Below are 22,958 nucleotides of genomic sequence, written 5' to 3' on the forward strand. Positions count from 1 at the left end.
TAGGGTTGAAAGTGAACTCAGAAGGTCACCTAGTCCAACCACCTGCTCAAAGCAGGACCATCCCCAAGTACATCATCCCAGCTAAGGCTTTGTCTAGCCAGGTCTTAAAAACCTCCAAGGATGGAGATTCCACCACCTCTCTAGGTAACCCATTCCAGTGCTTCATAAACTTCCCAGTGAGAAAGTTTTTCCTAACATCTAATCTAAACTTCCCTTGCTGCAACTTTAGACCATTGCTCCTTGTTCTGTCATCTGCTACCACTGAGAACAGCGTGGTTTGTAACCACCCTTCACGCAGTTAAAGGCTGCTATCAAATCCCCTCTCAGTCTTCTCTTCTGCAAATTAAATAAGCTCAGTTCCCTCAGCCTCTCCTCACAAGTCACGTGCCCCAGCCTCCTCACCATTTTGGCTCCTCTTTGCTGAACTCTGTTCAATTTGTCAACATCCTCTCCGTAGTAGGGGGCCCAAAACTGGACACAGTACTCCAGGTCTGGCCTCATCAGTGCAGAATAGATGGGGTTACATAATTATTTCTCTTGATCTGCTGGCAACACTTGTATGCAGTATGCCCAGTGTGCAGTTAGCCTTCTTGGCAACAAGGGCACACTGTTGACTCATATTCAGCTTATTGTCCACTGTAACCCCCAGGTCATTTACTGCAGAGGTGCTGCCTAGCCAGTCAATTCCCAAGTTGTAGCAGTGCACAGGATTTTTCCGTCCTAAATGCAGGACTTTGTACTTGTCCTTGTTGAACCTCATGAGATTTCTTTTGGCCAAATCCTCCTATTTGTCTAGGTCTCTCCCTGAATCCTAGCCTACCCTCCAGGGAATCTACTATAACTACTACTCCTTCTAGCTTGGTGTCATCCACAAACTTGCTGAGGGTGCACTCCATCCCACCTTCCAGATTGTTAATGAAGATATTGAACAAAATATTGAAAAGGACTGATCCCTGGGGCCCTCTGCTCCATAGTGGCTGCCATCTAGACCTCAAGCCATTGTTCACTACACAGTGAGCCTGACAATCCAGCCAGCTTTCTATCCACCTTACAGTTCATTCATCCAACATGTTTTTCCTTCGCTTGCTTGCAAGAATGCTGTGGGAGACTGTATCAAAAGATCTGCTAAAGTCAAGGTATATCATGTCCACTGCTTTCCCTGCATCCAGTGACCTGGTAACTTCTCACACATACACCATGATCCAGAAGGACTGACAATTGCCTACTACTAATATACAGTGTATTAAACCCATACAGAAGGCTCTAAGTCAACGGTGTGCAAAAGGCAGCCCGCGGCTCGCCGGCTCATTCTATCCGGCTCGCGGGGTCCCTAAAAAACATAGAAAACTAATAGTTATCTGCCCCTTGCTGCCTGTAACCAGGCCCTCGATGGCTTGCCAAAACTCGGTAAGTGGCCCTCCGCCCAAAATAATTGCCCACCCCTGCTCTAAGTATACTGTGATATGAGAAAGTTAGAATTAAAAAAAGGCTTAAAAGTTTGTAAATGAGTATCTGTATTATGATGCTAGCTACATGTCACAGAACAGATCAGGTTTGCTTTCGCAGATAAATGCTCAGAGATGTATAGATATAGTATCATGTTTTCCAAATTATTCATTTAAAGGTCTCAAGTGTAATTAAACCTTGCATGGTTCAGAAATTATGTTTTCAACTCAAGCTTTTCAAGTCATTTTCTACTAATTCTTAACCAACGGAGGAAAAGGCCTGTTGAGTCTCATTTAGCTTGAACAATGTCATTTCCTTCAGCATTTCCATAGTCAAGGTTGGCTTACAGCAGAAGTGTTCTATCTACTTAGGTTTGGTGCACGATAGTTGCGGGAGGGGTTTCTTCACTATTCCACGCACAACCAAGCACGCAAACCTTTCTGCCACATATGCAGCCTATCAAGAAAAATGCTGACATGCAAGTCACACTTCACAGCAAAGTGATCCTATTCCTTTGTGCTCAAAGCAGCCCTCTGTGTTGCACTTTGTCAGGATGCTGCCATTTTTAAAAGAGGTGTAAAAAGCAGAATCCATGAAGACATCGAGTAAAAGCTTGTCACATACCTCCAGCAGTTTTCAACAAAATCGGCATTTGAATTTCAAGCTTGTTTACAACTAGATACATAAAAGTATGCTATTGTGACTTATTTAAAGGATGTAACTATGTTTTATCAATATGTGCAAAATATTCTCATCCAAAATTTAAACAAGCAATTAAAGGCCAAGTTCAGTCACTTCCTTCCACAGGATCAGTTTCAGGCTGTATTGACTTGTAGTCTCAACTAACCTGCAGAATCCCTCGAGAGTCTCAGCCTGTCTTGTGTTTTACACTGCAGGAACGAAGAAGTTGGGGTATAAATAATGGAACTATGCAGTTTGTGAAAAACATTTATAGTAAGACTGACATAGTAACTCAGGGCAAATGAAATGCAAGGTGATCTTTATTCAGAAAAGTAACAAAAGAAGCCATCTGTGGGTTTTCCTCTTAAAAAAAGAAAGGAACAAAGGCTAGAGGAAACCAGATGCTGCTGCAATATTAATTTAAACATTACATGTAGGAAGCTCACTTTCATGCCTACTGCCTCCCTGCACAAAGAAATAAGCAACTGAACAAAACAGAGTTTAAAAAAACCCAAACTTTATCTTTACTCCCCTCCCCACAATACAGTGCTCATCATCGTGGTGTTCTGGTGCTACGCTATGCTCAATACAGCAACTGTTGTTGTCAAACTTGAAGTACATAATAGGTTTTCAGGTCAGTGCCAGATATTAGTGGATCTGTTAACATTTGTTGCCTTAGGAACCTTCTCCACTCCTTTCAAACCAAAGGCTAGTCAAATAACCTCTCAAATATCCCCATAAAAACTGAACACTTTGGCTACAAGGCCAAGATGAGTTTTATATCCAGATTATTTTATACAGGACAAGTCTGATGGGTCCTACCCAATGACTGGTTCAAATTCTCACAAGGCTAACAGATAATTAATAAACTTTCTCAGTTTAGCATATTTTACACAGCTCATACTACAGTTTTTTTCACGAGAGATTAGAACTTCGGAAGCAATGGAGAAGTCTGCAAAATATACCCTGAGTATGGATGAATGTACCCTTTCCACTTTAACAGGGGCGTGGAAGCTGCCAATTAGGCAAGCATGTCAGCTGTTGTGAATGCAACTGATCAGTACTCTGTATCAGTATTTTAATAGTGGTTTAAGGCTACACCTAACTAGCTAACCCTCTCCCCTTTTATGAGCAGAAACAGAACTCATTTCACAGAGGAGGGTGAAGGCTTAATAGGACCTTCACCACACTGTATCTACCACTGTAAATATATACTTTCAATTATCTTTCAAATTAAAAGACATCATTGCTCCTTCATAAGGTGCATCCAATCCTCATATGCTAGGTTAATAAAATGAGAGCATCATTGCACCAGCCAGATAACTCTGCATTACCGATTTTTGCTTCTGGAATGTTTCTTTCATTGTTTATTTAATAGTGAAAGTGAAACCCAATTACTCATGAACCACGCTGCTGCTCCCTCCCTTTTCAGCTTTACCTGCCCAAATCCTCAGCAGAGCTTGAGGCTATCCAGACCCTGAAAGTGATGTAGGCCATTCAAGACTGCTTTGGTCAAATTTAGCAAGGATTACCATCTTAAGAGAAAGATTTAAAGCAGAAAAAAAATGGATAGAAGGCAGGTGGCAGGATCCAGGCTCATTAGGGCTCAGCAGAGTGGCTGGACCTCACTATCTGCCCAGAAGGCAGAGGAAGGGCCTTCCAGTGTAATCTAGCTCCCTGATGCTGCAGTCTAATCCAGACTGGGGGAAGAGGCAAGAAGCACGAAGGCCTGTTTTCATGGATCACACTGGAAGGTTACAACCCGATGGCTGGCATGGTATGTATCATATCCTGTAAATTTCTCCTCCTCATAGATCTTAACAGCTCTTCACCTAAAGAGATTCACTTAATCTTTTAGAATAAATACACATTGCCTCACTCAATAAATACATATTGCCTAACCTCTATTTTTCTGTCAAAAAAGAAATCTGCGTCTTCTTCTCTTCAAACAAACAGCCCCATTCTGGAGTAAATGCACTTTTCCTTTTTAAATAAGGAAAAAAAAGAGATATATTCATCCAGAGTTGACAAATAGACTATAATATGCCAAGCAGTTCAGGGGAAGTGAGGTAGCTTTAATAATCTGTATCACAGTATTATTTTTCTGTCATAACTTTATGGCATATAACTGGGAGTTCAGGCACTTGCAACTTCACCTCCCCGAAGAGCAATGTATCAAGACGGTAATGTATCATGACCTCAACAAATGTTCTATTTAAACAGCACTATGATTCCCAAATGGAAAACACATTTCTGCCTGTGATAGTGTGAGCTTAAATATAATTCATGTATTGCCTTTTCTGACTATATTGCTGGAAAAAAATGCTGTTTGGCTAAAATTTAGTATCCTGAACATACTTTCTAACATGCAGGGCTAGATATTGATATCAGGTAGGTCAGTGTAAATCTGAAGCAACACCAAAGAAGTTATTCCCAATTTGGAAGGGTGCTACAGAGCAGTCAGACGCATTAACAGATAGACATCTTACTTACTGAGATTCCACTTGAGGCCAGTTGTGGTTACGTTGTCACAAGCGTTTCCAATAGGAATGAGGCCACACCATTCACCTTCCAGTCCTGTGTTTACGTGGAGTTTGTGCTTCCCCTATTAAATAAAGCAGGATCTTGTTAGTCCAGTGCTTTTCAGAACTTTGATACCTGGGGTACACTTTCTTTTCTGGAATAAAAAGGGTGGCACACTTCACTCCTACACCCCAAAATGCATGTGTGTGTGTGTTTTCTGAATTTTGCAGCACTCCAGTTGAAAATCACTGAGGTAGATCTAAATTCAGGAAAGATGGGGTGGGGGAAGGGGCTTGAGGCTAAAAAAGCTGAAAATCACTGATCTAGTTGATGCCACTTAGGGCAGTAGGGGATGAATGGAGGGAATGAGCTGGGCTGCAAAGCGTGGCTCCAACAGTGAGTCCAGCTGCAGCACAGTGAGCTGCTGGGAGCATGGGGGAGGGATGGCACAGGCTGCCTGGGGTGGGAGAAGGCAGTAGCTGTGGTAGCAATCCCTAGAGGAGCAGCCACGAGCACTGCTGGAGTAGGTGTGGCAGACACAAGGTGCTGGATGGGGGAGAAGACCATTTACCTCCTCCTTAGAATCACAGAAAAGGAGGGTTGGAAGGGACCCCAAGAGGTCATCTAGTCCAACCCCTGCTCAGAGCAGGACCATTCCCAATGAGATCATCATGGCCAAGGCTTTGTCTAACCGGGTCTTAAAAACCTCCAAGGATGGAGCTTCTACCACCTCTCTGGCTAACCTGTTCCAGTGTTTTGCTACCCTCCTAATAAGAAAATTCTTCCTAATATCTAACCTAAACTTTCCTTGCTGCAACTTGAGACAGTTGCTCCTTGTTCTGTCATCTGCCACCACTGAGAAGAGTCTAGCTGCATCCTCTTTAGACCCACCCTTCAGGCAGTTGAAGACTGCTATTAAATTCCTTCTCAGTCTTTGCTTCTGCAGACTAAATAAACTCAGTTCCCTCGGCCTCTCCTCACAAGGCATGTGCCCCAGCTCCCTAACCATGTTCACTGTCCTCCGCTGGATGCTCTCCAATTTGTCCACATCCTTTCTGCAGTGAGGGGTCCAAAACTGGATGTGGCCTCACCAGTGCCAAATAGAGGGAAATAATCTATCCTCTCAATCTGCTGGCCACATTCCTACTAAGGCAGCCCAGTATGCCGTTAGCCTTCTTGGCAACAAGGGCACACACTCTTGGCTTACATTCAGCTTATTTTCCACTGTAACCCCCAGGTCCTTTTTTGCAGAGCTGCTGCCTAACCAGCCAGTCCCAGTCCATAGTGGGTGCATGGGATTGTTCTTGCAGCATTTAGTATGGTGTTGGACACCTTTTGGTAATCACTGCGCTAGTATTAACCAAGAACCGGAAGCATTTATAACAACAAACTTGTAAACTAAATTGGAACATATCTGAATTTGAGAGGGCTGATCTAATTTTCTTCAACTTCAGAAATAATTGGTTTCGGGATTTCAGGTCACTCCATCACACAGAGATCAGTCATCAACTACAGATTCGCCTGCCAACAGTTTCAAAGTGTGGGAATGTTTGGATCTGACATTATGGTTTGGTCTCATCTCTAACCTCAGGCAAATGTGTACTATGCCAGAGAACATTCAAAGTTTGGTTTTGTTTTCCTCCAAAATGGAGGAAGATTGCTGAGCTACTGAATTTGTCCTTAAAATACCGTACATAAACAGACAACTGTTTAAACATAGACATGGAACACTCTAAAAGCAACCAAACCTCATCAAATTTAGGGTTCATTAACATTTTGGTCATGTTTATAAAATGTCATGTACTTTCCATTATGGAAGCACCTGCAGAAAGCACCTATATATGTCTAGCAGGACACTTACAAAATCTAAGAAAGGATGACATCCTTATTAAAGACATTTAACAGGTAATCCTAAATATTTCTATACCGTGACCAGAATTCACTTAATTACAATCACTAAAAAGTACAGAAAAATTCCTATTACCTATTATACATTGTAGAATTTTTCTTCTACAAGAGTTTCATAGATTCACAGAATGTTACGGGCTGGAAGGGATCTTGGAGATCATCTGGTCCAGCCCCCCCTGCTCTAGGCAGGAAGACAACTGGGGTTAGGTGACCCCAGCGAGGTGACTGTCTAGTCTTCTCTTGAAAACATCCAGGGTAGGTGACTGCACCACCTCTGGAGGGAGTTTATTCCATAGTCTGGACATCCTGACTGTGAAGGAGTTTTTCCTGGTATTAAGCCTGAAGCGGCCTTCCAGGCGTTTGTATCTGTTGGTCCTGGTCTTCCCCAGGGTTGCCCTAGTGAACAGCTGTTCACCAAACTCCTGATGCACTCCTCCGATATAGCAGTAAGCCACTATCAAGTCCCCTCTCAACCTTCTCTTCTTTAGGCTAAAGAGGCCCAGGCCCCTCAGCCTTTCCTCCTATGCTTGCCTTGCAAGTCCCTGATCATACGGGTGGCTCTTTTCTGGACCCTCTCAAGTTTTTCCACGTCCTTACTGAAGTACGGCACCCAGAACTGAACACAGTACTCCAGCTACAGTCTCACCAGTGTTGAGTACACTGGGAGTATCACTTCCTTAGTTTTACACGTGATGCATTGGTTGATGCATGCCAGTATGTTGTTTGCCCTGCTGACCACTGCCTCGTACTGATGGCTCATATTCATGCGATGGTTGATCATTATCCTTAGGTCCCTTTCGGCCATGGTGCAAGTCAAGCTGTTGCTCCCAAGGCCATATGTATGCTGAGGTTTGTTTGGCTCCAGGTGGAGCACCTGACACATGGAAGTGTTAAACTTCATTTGGTTCTGGGTAAATCTTTGCTGCATTATGGTTTAGAATGAAAAACTAAAGCTTGTTGTTTCAAATGAAAATCAAGGTGCGTGAAGTCACTGGAAATAAAACTTACGAACAACACAACATGACATGAAGTGAAACAAGCAGCTCTCATAAATCTAATGCTAACTCATTTTATAGCAGTTAATTCCACATTCTGGAAGAGATACCTGTTAGCAGCCATGTGTTTGTAATGATATTTGGCAGTAATACTCTTCAATTAGCTGTCACGGGCCCCAATTCAGCATATTTACTTTAAGTATGCGTGTGGTTCCAATCAGGTAATTAAGAATGGACACTGAACATTTCTGTGAATGAAAATCAAACAGCCTTTCACAGTACAGTGACATATTTCTGTGATCAACTGGATATAGTAAGGAATTATTTCCTTCAATGCAGCTATACGGAAACAGCAATTAATTGAAGGAAACTGTGTCAATATTTGTGGAAAATAATTATCAGATTGTTCCTGAATAAGTAATTGGTTCTATATAACAAATCGGGGCTTCATCTACTGAAGAGCTGAAACGCTTGGGAGGATGTGCTTTTTGGTTTATATCCTCTCATGAGTGCAGAGTCAAGTTAACTCTCTTAACTCCGGTTTGTGCTAATGGGAGTCGCACACATTTTTCATTTTACAGTTCAGCCATTTTGCCATAGAAAAGGGTATTTTTTTTAAAGAACACCTAAACCCAATACATAATTCACTGTTTTTACCAAGACAAATTTTTCAAAGCAGGAGATCCTGTCTAAAGTGACAGAAAGAGTAGTATGACTCAAGCAATGTCCTCAGCAGCAAAAAAACATGACTAAAAAGGAATATGCAAGATATTGCTTCAACTCTTATTTTCTTTTTCCTCCCTCACAGTGCAGCCCACAACACTATGAAGTGACAAGCTTGAAGGCTAAAATGAAAGGAAAGTATCTTAGATGCTGAGATGAACTGTTTGAATTATTTGACATAGTCTGCTGCTTGTGCCAAATATTTTATTTAAAAAAAACCCCAAAAAACACCCCACTACAAGTCATGCTCTCAGTTAAGAAAAAAACCTTGGGAAAGCTGCCAATTAAAAAGTACTGTATTTTTATAGGGTAAGCCTACTAAATTACTTGCAGAGCAACAAAAAGAACAATTTAACATCATCTAGTTTCTCAAAATGCCCCATTTCTCATGGTACTGAGTCACAGGGACCCATGGGAGTCTTAGGTGCTATACACATTCAGGGATTTCCACATTCAGGCCTACTGCCATTTCGGCTGGTTCACAAGGACTTTCACTGAAATCTCACAAAACTCATCTTCTGTTGACTGTTAACCTTGGGACTCTTGGTGGTGCTGGTGTGTTGCGTGTATAATGTTTCCATTCTTTTTCCTTTTTTGGGGGACATTCTTGACCTGGTTGAACAATGCCCATGCTTCTAATGCTAGGCACTGAACTGGAACCTCTAACTATATTTTACTTATAAAAGAAAATTAGAACTTTAAAACAAAAGCGTACAGTATTGCTAAGTCTCATGATTTTAGTGTGAGACTGTTGATACTTGAAATCTTAAAAACCTTAGCTTGCAAAGCCCCTGACTGCATGAGAATCTCAACTTTCATTTGTTTAAAGGGCCTTCTAGGTTTGAAGCTGTAGAGAAATGTTTGAAAGCTTGATCTCCAGAGTCTTAAAGCCCAGGAAACAGCAACAACTAGAAAGAATTTAATTCAAATTAATTTTTCTGCAATTTTGAAGCCAATTGCATGAATTTTTCGGATTTGACTTGTGACCAATCGCTCGTGACCAAAATTATATTGTATAAGGAGAATTAATTTAAAAAATCATAACATTTTTAATGAGAGATTTTTACTTTTTGAAGTCCCCTTAAACAAGTTAACAAATCCATTCATTTCTTTGACAGAAAGATGAAAAAGTCAGTATGTTTTACAGAGAAGCTAGACTGCCACAAGGAAAATAACATCATAGAATCATAGAGAAGCAGGGCTGGAAAGGATTTCCAAAAGTCATCTAGTAAAACCCCCCAGCCTAAGGCATGATCTTTCCTATCCAAACTATCCCATACAATCCATAATCTAAACTTAACATAAGACTATCATCAACCCTAACACAACAACACCTAACACTCCAACCTGCCACAGGTAAAGCAGGTGAACCAAGGCAACCAACGTCCCACTTCTATGAAATGTTGTCAATATAAGCTCAAGAGATCTTGGGTAGAGGGCCACATCCCCCACTGCAGAGGAAGACAATCCCCCCCACCTCCCCAAGTTCATAGCAATTTGAAATATGGCAATTGGTCAGACGCTGAGCAGAGGGGCAAGACCCTCTAGCCAGGAACCTCCTGTTTTGGTCCCACCAGAAGCATTGGCATACCCCACTTAAAATCTACAGCCTTGACAGTAGCCAACACCCAATACCTCTGAGAAGGCTTAAAAACATCTTGACACATATAGCAGAAAAAGAGGAAGGTGGGGGCAGAGGCAACCAGCAAAGAGGGAAAAAAGCTATAGCAGAACATAGGCATAGCTGCACTTAGATCATCCTGGGCCAGTGGCTGTCCAACCTCTTCCTGCACACCTCCAGTGATGGAGAGTTCACAACTTTGCTAGGCAGCCTATTCCACTGCTTCACTGTTCTAACAATGAAGAAGATTTTCTGGGTATCCAATCTAAACATACTTCAAGCCATTGGTCCACATACTTTCCCTCTTCTTGGTAGCCCTTCAAGTACTTGAAGACTTCTATCATGTTTTCTCTTAAATGTCTATTTCCCCAACTGAGCATGCGTAGCTCCTTCAGCCTCTCTGATGACTTGCCTTCCAAGCCCTTGATCATCTTTGCTGCCCACCTCTGGACCCTGTCTAACTTTTCCACATCCTTTTTTAAAATGTGGAGCCCAGACCTGCACCAAGTACAGCAGATGAGGCCTAACCAGTGCTGAACAGAGGCATTATCACCTCCCATGTCATGTATCTAGTACTTCCATTGATGGATCCCAAAACTGCATTTGCCTTTTGTGTGGCTGCATCACACTGTGGACTCATATCGACTCTGTGGTCTACCAAGACTCCCAAGTCCTTTTCCATAATGCTGTTATCCAGCCAAGTGTTACCCATTTTATATTTGTGCTTTTGATTATTCCTCCTGAGATAGCACCTTGTATTTGTCTGCATTGAATTTCATCCTGTTAGCTCTAGCCCAACTTTCCAATCTGTCGAGACACTTCTGAATTGTGCCAACATCCTCCAATATGTTTGCAATCCTTCCCAGTTTTATGTTATCCGCCAACTTGCTCAGGATGCATAAGTAGTTTTCAAGTTCTCATATACAGATCTTATGTGATAGCCAGAGCTACTCTGTTTAGAAATCCCCCACAGATCATTATCATTTCATACATATAAATATTTATAATTTTTTTTTATTATTATTACTCTGCCTGTTGAGGCACAGTAATGACTGCCCATTTCAGTGCTCTTTACGATCATGGCTCAAACTTCCATATCTCTTTGGGATCTCTTCCAGATTGCTCTTCACAAACTTGTATTGTATTGGTCCCATAAGCTTTTGCGGGCTCTATTTTTTGGTTTTAAATGAACAATTACATACTGGCAGTTAAAAAAAAACAACCCAAAAACCTGATAGTGCCTAGTCTTTTTATAAAGCAAAGTTCCAACAGCAAAGAGAAAACCAAAGCTAATTAAATAAATTACTTCCCTTGAAGTTTTTGCCTCTGTAGTATAAAGTTGAAGTACTTTCACATTTTAACGTAAACATCAAATATCACCATGCTTTTAATGTTACTGGTGATAAAATAATGGCAAATAATATGGCTGCATTGATTTTTATCTTATTAAAGCAGTTTTAAAAAACATTGATCAATCTCGAGAATTGATTCTTTTTTTTTTCATTTTGTGTCTGATGCTGGGAAATAAGATCAATTTCTAAGTTCAGCAATATGAAGAAAATGTCAGAAGATTTTTTTTAAGAGTTTTTCATCCAAACAGGTTAAACTTTCACTCTTGCATCTGATGTTCTTTGTGACATTTTAGTAAGAAAATGATTAAAAATATAGTGGCCAAAACCAAAAACATTTTAAGAGCTTTCTTAAGGACCAACAAAGAGAATAGTCTCCTCTCTCATGTCTCCTAACTCCTGAAATGGCAAGCTGATGATCAGGAATACTTCTACCAACTCTCTCTACAACAAAGGCAACACAAATATATAAAACTTCAGTCATAAAGATGCAAGTCAAACAGTATGTAAACATTATCAAGTCACATATAGTTGGACTTCTGAATTGTTAATTGCCTCAGCAGCTCTTCGTAAAAGCACAGAAACAAGATCCCTGACCCAAGAAGCTTTCAAAGCAACTAAAATAAATGCAATGCAACTTGCAAATATAGTACAGCATATCTCTGTATTATATAAAGTAGATACATAATGGTCTAAACATAAAAAGATTGAAGAGATGACGCAGAGCCCAACAAAGGTAGAGGAAACAAATTTTTAAGACATATAAAGTAAAAAAGTATAGGACTGGGAACATAACTAGTGGAGGACTGTTGAAAGCATAAGGGGTAGACAAGAGAGAGAAAGGGCTATGAAGAAGAGGAAATAAAAGATTAATATAATAAAGAGCTAGGAGTGCTAGAAGGAGCAGGGTATCATGTGACAAAAGCAGGGACGAAGCAAGTGGACGTTATAGAAAGTTCTGAAGGACAAGGAGTGTAAACTCTTAATGCAGAAGGAAAAGAAAACCAATGAAGGAGCCTGAGGACAGAAATAATGTGGCTGGAGTAATGAGAAAAGATTATCATAGCAGTAATATTTCATATAGAATGGAGAGAGGTAGAAAGACAGGGATGGCAGGGTGGAGCAAGTGGTGGCGGCAAAGGCAACCTAATCAACGTATGTATGAGTGTTTTATTAGAAAGGATTCTATAGGAGGGACTGATCTTAATATATTAGGGAGATAAAAGCCGAACTTGGTGACAACCTGGATATAGTAGAAAGAATATAGAAATCAGACTTGATAAAGCTTAAAAAATATGGGGATCTTTTATGCCTGGCAACAGGAAAATAAGAATCTTTGTAGAAAAGGAAGCTCTTTTTGGACAACAGTGAGTTTGTGAAGAGAAATCCTGGAAGGGGTCCCAAAGAGATCTGGATGTTTGAGCCATGGCCATACAGAGCACTGTAATGGGCAGTCATTACTCTGCCTCATCAGGACTTTACTATGGAGTCCCACAAGGCTCACTTTCATCCAGCATTCAGCGCACACAATAAATTCTCAAGAGCCACTGGGAGGAGGCGTAGTCTTCAGCGTCAGCAGTGAGCAGATGACACACCACTCTTAGACCTTCACTTTGAATATCTGCAGAGGCATCATATCTTTCTTAGTGCCTGAGTGGCTGAAACTAAGTCTGTGAAAATGATCATGAAGGTGATGAAATAAGGGAATAATTTTGGGGAAATGGTTGAACCTGTGACATCACCTCCAAATGCACATATTTTGCTCCAGTTGTCAAAGCTATCCCAGGGTCTTCATTTGTCCAGGACAATCATATGGCATTAGTAACCAGAAACAACTTTCATAACCTCTGGTAGGCCAAAATGTTGCACCCCTTTCTGTTCATATAGCCCCAGCCACAGCAATGCACTCCAAGGCTTGACTATTATTATAGCATCATACATCTTATATTGGAAGATAATGCCCTAAAGAAGCTCCAAATGCTAAAATCACATGAAAGCTCTTCTGAAGATTAAGTCGGGGTGATGAGAGCATATTAGCCTGATATTTTTTCTCCTGTTCTCACACTTTGTCTAAAACAGAAATAAGTCTATCAAGAAAAAAACAAACCACAAGTGCAGATTTCAATGTTACATAAAGAAAAGTTATAAGATACAAATTTATTGTTTTCCATATATAAATGTTTGCTCTTAGTTGCCATTGTGCTTTTGGGGAAATAGAAATCACCACATGATGGACAAAAAATGAGAACAAATGAGATTAGCAGGGATAGAGACAAAGAATAGGAAAGGATCAAGGATGAAATTAAGGGAGAATGTTTATTTGTTTAAAACCAAACGTTTTTGTTGGATTTTTAAAAAAATTTCTTTAGAAATATTTCTGCTAGTCTTTGATTTTTATCATAGAATTGTAGAGAAGTAAGGTTGGTCTTTAAATAACCATTTACATGTTAGGCCAAATTTGTGGACAAATATAAAGCTATTCTAAATATATATCCATTAAAAGGAGCATTAGCATAAAGAAGTATTACAAGGCTAGTGGTCAAATCTAACTTATCTGATTTGACAAAATAAATGCACCTCCGTTAAGGAGTAATCAATGTAACACGATTATTCAGAGATGGGATTTAAGCTGGTGAAATGGAACTTTTGAAAGAAAATATCCTTTTCCTCTTGAAAAATCAGAATGTGAAAATTGTTGAACTTTTCTACATAGGATGTAATAAAAACAAAGTTAAGAAAAGTTAATACCACTTAAAGCCATACTTGAAAAATAGTAAATGTATTGTACATTAAACAAGGTTCAACATTGGGTCCAATCCTGCCAATGCTTTATTACCAAGCATAATTAGTACTACTATAAGTAGCCTACCTGAAATTCTAATGGTACCCTTCAAGATTTGCATTTAACAGAAGAACTATTCTACAATGGATGAAATCCAAGGTACTAGGGGGAAAATGAATTATAATGATTATTAGAACCAATTAATGAACACATCTGCTTCAAACCAATTTATGACAAGAATATGGAATGAAATCCCTGTAGAGCAAATGCTAGTAGAACAGAAAGATTTACTATACCCACAGGACACATCTTGAAGTGGTTACTACTGTACATATAACATGTAAATTATTTTGGAAGAGCAAATGATCCCAGATTTTCACATATTTTCACTTGAGGATTTTTCACCAGAGTAACAGAATTCCCCTGAGATCACTGCCCTCTTCATTTAACATTAGTGATGACATTTTCCACCAAGCAAATTAAATGCTTTCCCTTTTTGCATATGGAATAGTGGGTAAAAGAGCTGCTCAAAAGGTGGAAAGTTACTTTGTCCTCTGCTGTCAAGCCCATGTGATGATTGGCAGGAGGTCGGCAATGATAAGAGGAAAAGAGTGCTGCAATCTCCAGGGAGAAATATGCTGTAATCAGTTAGAAATGCTATCTGTGAAAGTATTGCAAATATGCACAGAAAAAAGAGAAAGAATGAACACAGCCTGAAGTGAGCAACAAGCTACAGTTAGGAACATGAAACAGTAACTATTAGGAGGAGCTTGGGAAATTCAGTTCCTGTACACAAGGGCAGCTTCAGTACTGACAGGTGCCTTATAAATTAATCCTCATTGTGCTGCCTGCATGCTGCCTCATCCATGCACTCACTCTGCTGAGTTTTATTCTGCCAACTACACATACTCTTCTACAACTCTTTCCAGACTGCCAGAAAGCTACCGAGAGCAGATGCTGCACATGAATTTGGAAAGTGCAATAACCAAGGATGCTCTCTCTGGCTCTTTTCTAATTTCCAACCAGCTTTACACAGGCCCATTGTGACATTTTATCCTTGAGCTCCCGAATTTGATGTCCTATCCCCAGCTGGCCCATCATTAGAGCTTTAATATGTATATTAGCATTTTTAGTGATACCATGCCTTAAAAAAAATCAGAACCATTTTCTTTATATCCATTTATGAGGCTATGGGGCGCAATAGATTGCAAAGAAGAGGAGAAAGTAGACAAGTTACTGAACATTTCATAGTGCCTATGTAATTATTATGTAATTTTACTGTCATACTGTCAATCTAGAGGAGCCTTTCCTAAGGGCCCTCATATTCTGTAATCTCACAGTGATAAATATTACAACATAATTTTCCTCACAATACATTATTTTATGACATATTTAAAGTTGTCATTCGGTTCTTTTTGTGCAAGTCACTATGGAAGACTTTAGCTAGTCCCTTTCATCTAGGTTCTTTCTACCTTTTTAACTTGCTGTCAGGGTCAAGTGGCTAAGCTGTCTCTGAAGCATTAAACTGCTACTTACTGCTGCCTGACATCTCTATATCAAGTCAGGGTCGGCCAAGCTTTGAAGCAAGTCTATGCAGTTTTAGTGTTTTCTCTGTAAGAGCTTTTCACATGCTTTAAGACATGGGAAAATCAGATTTCAAAATCAGGTTAGCAAGTGTGTACTCCTCTTACAAGAAGCTGTCAGGATGTATCTATAATGTGGCAAACAACAGTATTTAATAGCTAATCCCATCATTATCCATGCCAGTTATTCTGACAGTCACCCTTTTCTATGTATCCTTTTACTGGATTCCTCTTTGCTAGCACAGCAAACATAAACTGCTTATTTTAACTTCACAGCCGTATCATCTCTCATTTACATTGAGTGGTTGATTCCCTTCTCTGACTGGTTCATGATGCTAACATTCATGTACACTAGTTAAATTGATCTAACAAGTGCCATCACATTTTGTCTCATGATACCAATCATGTTTGCATTGATCTCCCCAGAATTACTTTTAAATCTACCTGCTGTGACCTGATGAAGAATGTCTTGCATTTGAAAACTAGTCTAACTCTATCCCAACTATGCTCTTGGCCAAATAAAAGATATCACCCCCCAAAATCCTTGCCTCTTTCACATCAACCTTATTCTTCTCCTTCACATCCCTACTTAAAATTTTCCTTTGCTGCAATGCCTACGAAAACCTTGTCAAGTGTAAGGCTGTTGATATACTATGATCACTGCCTACTGTACTGCTCCCTGTCTGTATCCATTTGTTTCTCCTGTTCTAAAGTGTAAGTTCTCTGCAGTGGATAACTTTTTATTCTGTATTGCACATAGCACAGCAGAATTACACCTCATGACTAACATGCCTATACACTAGATAATACACATAATAAAATAATAATTTTAACACGTTTATGACCAAACTGGTTTGATGCAACTATCTCTTAGAGAGAGGTAATTAGCCATGTTAGTCTGAAGTTAGGCAGATGCCAAGGTAAAGATACACCTTACAGACTAACTGAACCAGAGATGCATAAGCTTTTGTGAACAAAAGCTCACTTCATCAGATGCGTGATGAAATTTAAGTGTAGTTAAACAATATATGGCATTGTTTGTTCAACTAATCAGGATGTAACCCAATCATGTTAGGGAGAGTTAAAAATTCTTATAGCCTAAATTTCTATAGTTTTTGGTTGAAAACTAATGGAGTTGGACTATTAGCATAAGTGGTAAAAGAAAGTATAGTACTGTACTATAAGGTGGATACATAACTGTTTGGATCACTATGCTCAATGAAAAATCTTCAGTGGCTCAATGTCTAGTTGGGAGGAGGTATTAAATGGGGTTCTCAAGGTGTCTGGTGTTGTTTAACATCTCCATTAATGATTTGGATGACAGTATCGAGTGCACACTTGGCAAATATGCGTATGACACCAAGTTAGGTGGAGTTGTAGACACTCCTGAGGATAGGGCTAGAAACGTAATGACCTGAATATACTGGATAAATGGTCAAAAAATCAATCAGATAAAATTCAGCAAGGACAAGTGCGAAGTCCTGAACTTGGGAAGGAAAAAGTGCATGTACAAATACAGACTGGGGAATGACTAGCTATGCTGCAGTACTGCAGACAAGGACCTGGGGTTTACAGTGGACCATAGTTTCAACCAGTGTGCTATTATTGCAAAACAAGCCAACAGCATACTGGGTTGAATTAAAAGGAGTGTCTCTTGCAAATCAAGGGAAGTGATTCTTCTGCTCTATTCAACATTGGTGAGGTCTCACCTGGAGTACTGTGTCCAGTTTTGGGTCCTGCACTTCAAGAAAGATGTGAACAGATTGGAAAGAGTCCAGTGGAGAGTGACAAAAATGATTAGAGATCTGGGAAACAAGACTTACAAGGAAAGGCTGAAAGAACTAGGGTTATTTAGTCTAGAGTAGGGAAACTCACCCCAGGTCTTGGGCCAGACCTGGGTTGCATGGGGTCCTTCTGGGCTGGATCCTAGGTTCAGTGGTGAAGTTCACATGCAGGCAGTAGCACAGGTTGGATCATGCAGCAGTACAGCTCCAGGGTTGGGCAGCAGTGCAGTCTGGGGAATTAGGCAGCAGTCCAGGTCAAGGGGTTGGTGACAGAGCAGATCCGGGAATCAGGTAGCAGTCAGGGTCTGGAGGTGGGCAGGAGTAGGGCAAGCGAGGGCTGTATCTGGATCTCACTCAATCCCTGGTGCTGATGGCCATGTTCATCAGGGTCCAGAGACCCCAAATTGTGGCAGGTCACACTCAACTTTCAGTAGCCCGTTGGAACCTTGGAATGGTTCCGAGGGTTGGATCTGGCTGGTGGGCCATATGTTTGATACCCTTGGTCTAGAGAAGAGAAGACTGAAGAAGGATTTAATGAAAGTCTTCAGAAATCTGAGGGGTAATTATTAAGTTGGAGATGGACTTTTCTCTGTGGCTACAGGGTACAGGACTAGGAGCGATGGCTTCAAACTACAGCAGAGGAGATTAGGAAGAACTTTCTGACCATCAGAGTAATCAAATATTGGAACAGGCTACCTAGAGAAACTGTGGCATCTTCATCCCTGGAAATCTCTGAGAGCAAGTCAGACAGATCCTTGGTTGGCATGGTTTATTCAGGGATGCTCCTGCCTTGAGCAGAAGGCTGGATTAGATGACTTCATGAGGTCCCCTCCAGCCCTACTTTCTTATGATCTTATGATCCCAGCCAGAGGTAAGCATCCACTTAAAAATTGGCCGTCTTCTATATTTTAAAATAATGGTTTACTTTCTTAATAATTTAAGAATTCAATTCCTTGTAAGTAGTTTGTTCATGTTAAATGACTCATGCCACTGTAACTGTGCTGCCAGCTGCAGTAGATTGGGAGCTGACCTTGCCTGTGAAGACTGAGGTGAAAAAGGCATTGAACACTTCAGCCTTTTCTGCATCCTCTGTCACTAGGTTGCCTTCCACATTAACAGACCCACACTTTCCCTGATCCTTCTCTTTCTACCGACATACCTGTAGAAACCCTTCACGTTCCTCTTCACATCCCTTGATAGTTGCAATTCCAACTGCACTTTGCTCTTCCTGACTTCATCCCTGCATGCCCAAGCAATACTCTTATACTCCTCCCTAGTTGTTTGTCCAAGTCTTAGCTTCTTATAAGCTTTTTTTTGTGATCTAGTTTACTGATAAGCATGAACAACACATGCCCCCAGAGGCTGGGGGGCACAGGAACTGCCTGTAGGCAGTGGTTGCAGTAGCAGGACAGCATCAGCGAGTAGGGAGGACCTGCAGGCAGCTACAGCGGTGTTGGCAGCGGGCTGAGTGGGGAGCTCCCACAGGTGGCTGCAGCGGTATCGGGGGGGAGAGGATGGCGAGTGCCAACTGGCAGTCGGTGACCACCGGCAGATGCCACCAGTGGTGTTGGTGGTGAGTGGTGACTGCATGTAGGCACCACTGATCTTAGGGGGTGCACGTGCACCTGCATGCTCCCCCTATGCATTGCCAATGCTGCAGAGTTCCATGCTAAGCCAAGCTGGTCTTCTGCTATACTTCCTAGTCTTCTTGCACATCAGGATGGTTTGTTTCTGCACTTCCATTAAGTAAGGCTTCTTTAAAGTACAGCCAGTCCTTTTCGTATATTCTAATGCAAGGGGCAGCTTTTAGGCACTTCCTTTGAATGAGTGTTTTAACATCACAGAAAACAAGCAACATGTGATAGTAAGAGATACCACTGATTTTGGCTCCACCTCCTCTCTAGCTGCTACTATAATGAGTACCCTGAGTGCTCTCATCTACCAGTTGTCATTAAGTAAGACAGGGAAGTTCACAACAGCTCTGCTCCTGCAAGCAGCATGTCAACAAGTCAAGAGGAGTGCTAGCTGCTAGTACTGAGTGGAAGAATGTAAAGGTAGTTAAAACACCCCGCCGCATCTGAGGCAACCTTGAAGAGGAATTATGTGCCAGACCCTGAGCTGAGGATTCTCCCCATCCCTGCAAACTCTGAAGACACAGCAAGTGCCCCCGCTACGTAGATCAGGATATATTAAAAAAAGATTGAAGTGTCCTGTCAAAACATTTTTTTCCTACCATACTACTACACTCATCCTTCCCATGCAGTGCAAGGGCCAGATGGATATTAAAAACATACTTTTGTACAAAGAATGTAGGGGCTTATTAAGAACATTTTATAGTCACTTCTGGCATAACTACAACTCTCATTAACTTCAGTGGGAATTGTACCACTGGCACCAGAACAGGGTCCTTAGGATCCAGAAGACAATCTTCACTACAGTAAAATAATTTAGAGTTGGCCAAGTCTGATTTGTGTCCATTGACAGTGATGTCTTGTCATAAAATGTTATAGTCTGACAGACATCTTTTCTCAAAAGACTCTAAAGCTCTCTGATCTGCATCTTTCTGGCATCCCATTTGTCATCATAGCCATAATTCTGAGATATCATCGCTACAGCATTAAATTGATACATTCAGGTTGTCATCAAAAGGCAGGAAAAATATACTGTGTTGCAGCTGGGATACCAGAAAAGCCCAATGGCATTTAACTGCTGCCTGCCTGTTGGACAAGGTGATAACCTCTTGCACCTGAAAAAATTGGTATTTAAAAAACTGAACGGACTGACTGACAGCACATCTAAGGCTTAACATGGGCTTCTCACCTCCTTCATCTTTGGGACACCAAGCAGCCTTTTGTGTACCCTTAAAATATAGGAAGAATAGAGGCAAGAAGCATTAAAGAAATTTTCTACCAATTATGGAGCAGCATGATGCCAAAAGGAGAATCTTGACATAGAAAATATAACCAATGGCTAACATTATTATACTTCGCAAAGAAGCACATAAAATATCTCAAAAGACAGAAATAAGTCATTACAATAATGTATTAGTATCACCTCAGAGCACATAAGCATCTGCAATTGCCTCCCACTCTGCCCTGCCATCATAGAATTAGGTAGAGATCAAAGCCACTTTAAAAAGTAATTTGAAATCATTTTGGCTTTCGGGTGGACTACAAGGTTAACATCCCAAAGTTCTGCACTGTACAAAAAATGGCTCATGTGCTCTGAAACCAGATTGATAAATATCAGCATTTTAGCTTAATCAAGAATTCTAAACTACTGGATGAAAACTAGACTTTCTACACCTACCAGATGCCCCAAGAAGTGCATTCTAGAGCCTCTCTTCTGCCAAAGAAACCCTTGTTTGGATAGTTAAATAACAGAATAATAGAGAAGTAGGGTTGGAAGAAACCTCTAGAGATCATCTAGTCCAATCCCCTGCCTGAGGCAGGATCATCATTATCAAAACCACTGTATACAAATCCATTGTCTACCCTCTTAGCAGAACTATACAGTCAACTCTGACACACCACAAGACATAACACCCTAACCTGCCACAGGTAAAGCAGGAGGACCACAGCGGCCAACATCTTGCTTTGGTAAAGGTTGTTCATATATGTTCAAGAGATCACAGGTAGAGGACCATGCCCCCATATTCAGAGGAAGGCAAAAACCCCCACAGCCCTTGCCAGGCCAAGTAAAATTCCTTATTGACCCTAAATAGAGCAAAATGTCTGATCCAGAGCAAAGGGCAAGACCCCATAGCCTGGAACTTCTGGGTTTAAGTCCCGACAGAAGCACCAGCACACCCCAGTCAAAATCCTCAGTCTTGGCTGTAGCCAGCACCCAACACCTCTGAGGAAGGCTTACAAAAACCCGGATCACATGTATCAGCAGGGAGGTATGAGGGGCTTCCAGCACCATGAGGCAACCAACAAAATCCAGAAGCATGGGAAATTCCCCTGGTGGGACACAGGCATGGCTATGCCTAGACAAGTGGTTTTCAACCTTTTTGGGTCAGTGTACACTTGGCGGCTGGTTGAGAAGGAAGGAGTCCCCCGGCAGCCAGTCAACGAGTGTGGGGGGAGGGAGAAGTCCCCAACAGCTGATCGGTGAATGTGCCACTGGCACAGCGGCTGCTGCCGAGTACGTCCTGAGGCCATCCCAAGTACCCCCAGTTGAAAACCCCTGATCTAGACTATTCCTGACAAGTGGCTGTCCAATCTCTTCTTGACCTCCAGTGATCAAGAGTCCATAACTTCCCTGGGCAGGCTATTCCACATGCTTACTGTTCTAACAGTGAAGAACTTTTTTCCTGATACCTAATCAAAACCTACTTTGCTGCAACTTCAAGTCAGTAGTTATCTATATTCTCCTCCAGGCAAATGATCTGGGTAATGTACTAAGGATCACTGATCCAATATTTCCCAATATTTAAAACAAGACATAAATTTAAAGATGCCAGCCATGCAGACAGATAAGCTAACACTGAGATGGGCTCAAAATTCCCCTTTTTTAAGATTAATAAAGCATTCCTTTGGCCTAGAAACCTACTTATCTGGTGAAAAACTACAAACAATGAGAGGGCCTTCCCAGATTAAGATTCATTCTAATGAGATTTGTTGTTATGGGCCTGTGGTGTTTGACTCCGTATCTGAACAGAATATTTTCTTATGGAAAGAGAAAGATAAATGACTTGAATCTCTATGTGTGGTCTTGTTTGTTCTTTGAAAAAAAGAAGAGGAAAATGTATCTCTCCATCAATGCGAAATTTTAAATACTAGGCTAATGAAGAAAAACTGTTCTACACTTATTAGGGGTATCTGCACTACTTGCACAAAAAATAAAGGCCAAAATCCACTAGAATTCTCCAGTTTTGTTTTATTGTCCACTGCTTCATTTTATGTTTTCCTTTATATCTTCAGAAACTATGTTCTGTTTTATTTTTGTGCAAACTAGTAGAATTGATAATTTTACTGTACGTTTGGGGCATAAGATGATAAATTACCTAAATGTTAGTTCATTACACATAATCTTTATCGTTCACTTTATTGTATTGTTTTGGTAAAAGCCATAAAACTATTACTGCATATTAGTATTAGCAAATTTTAAAAAGCAGGTTGAACATTCAGGAACTTTTTAAAACAGAAACTGGACCCCAAAGCAAAAGAATAGATAAGCTTTGCTAAGGAAGAAGCTGTGTTTCTAAGGTAGAAAAGATAATTGATTTTCTCAAAGAGATGTATATATCAATAATAAGAAGAATTTGAGTATAGCAAGATGGTAAGAGCACATACTCTTTAACCATGAAAAGCCAAACAACGAGTTCCAGACAACCTGCAGTATTGGTAACTTCTGTAACAAATAAAAATGTTGTGTCCAGCTTTAAACAACATATGAGAGAAAGCTATCAAATAAGATGCAACCATCAGGGCATACTCCTGAATTCTGGATTCCCGTGTTACAAAATCTTGCCTAGCTTATAGAAAAGGCCATGCTTCTGGAAAACAGAAGCATTACTGATATTTAACTTTCTCCTTCTTCCATCACACAAACTGAGAAC

At 40.8% G+C, this 22,958-nt stretch overlaps 1 protein-coding gene across 3 annotated transcripts in view; it reads right to left on the reverse strand.

Annotated features, from left to right (window-relative positions):
• The window catches only part of TPK1 (thiamin pyrophosphokinase 1), a 716,169-nt gene that overhangs the window by 190,633 nt on the left and 502,578 nt on the right, over window positions 1-22,958 (reverse strand). For all 3 annotated transcript variants that reach the window (XM_019509111.1, XM_019509109.1, XM_019509110.1), the window contains one exon: window positions 4,621-4,732. In XM_019509111.1, the coding sequence (XP_019364656.1) occupies window positions 4,621-4,732 (112 nt within the window). The remainder of the gene's footprint in view (window positions 1-4,620; window positions 4,733-22,958) is intronic.

This window comes from Gavialis gangeticus, unplaced genomic scaffold (genome assembly GCF_001723915.1).
Source record: "Gavialis gangeticus isolate Ggan-Ray unplaced genomic scaffold, GavGan_comp1, whole genome shotgun sequence".
In the NCBI taxonomy this organism is placed as follows: Eukaryota; Metazoa; Chordata; order Crocodylia; family Gavialidae; genus Gavialis; species Gavialis gangeticus.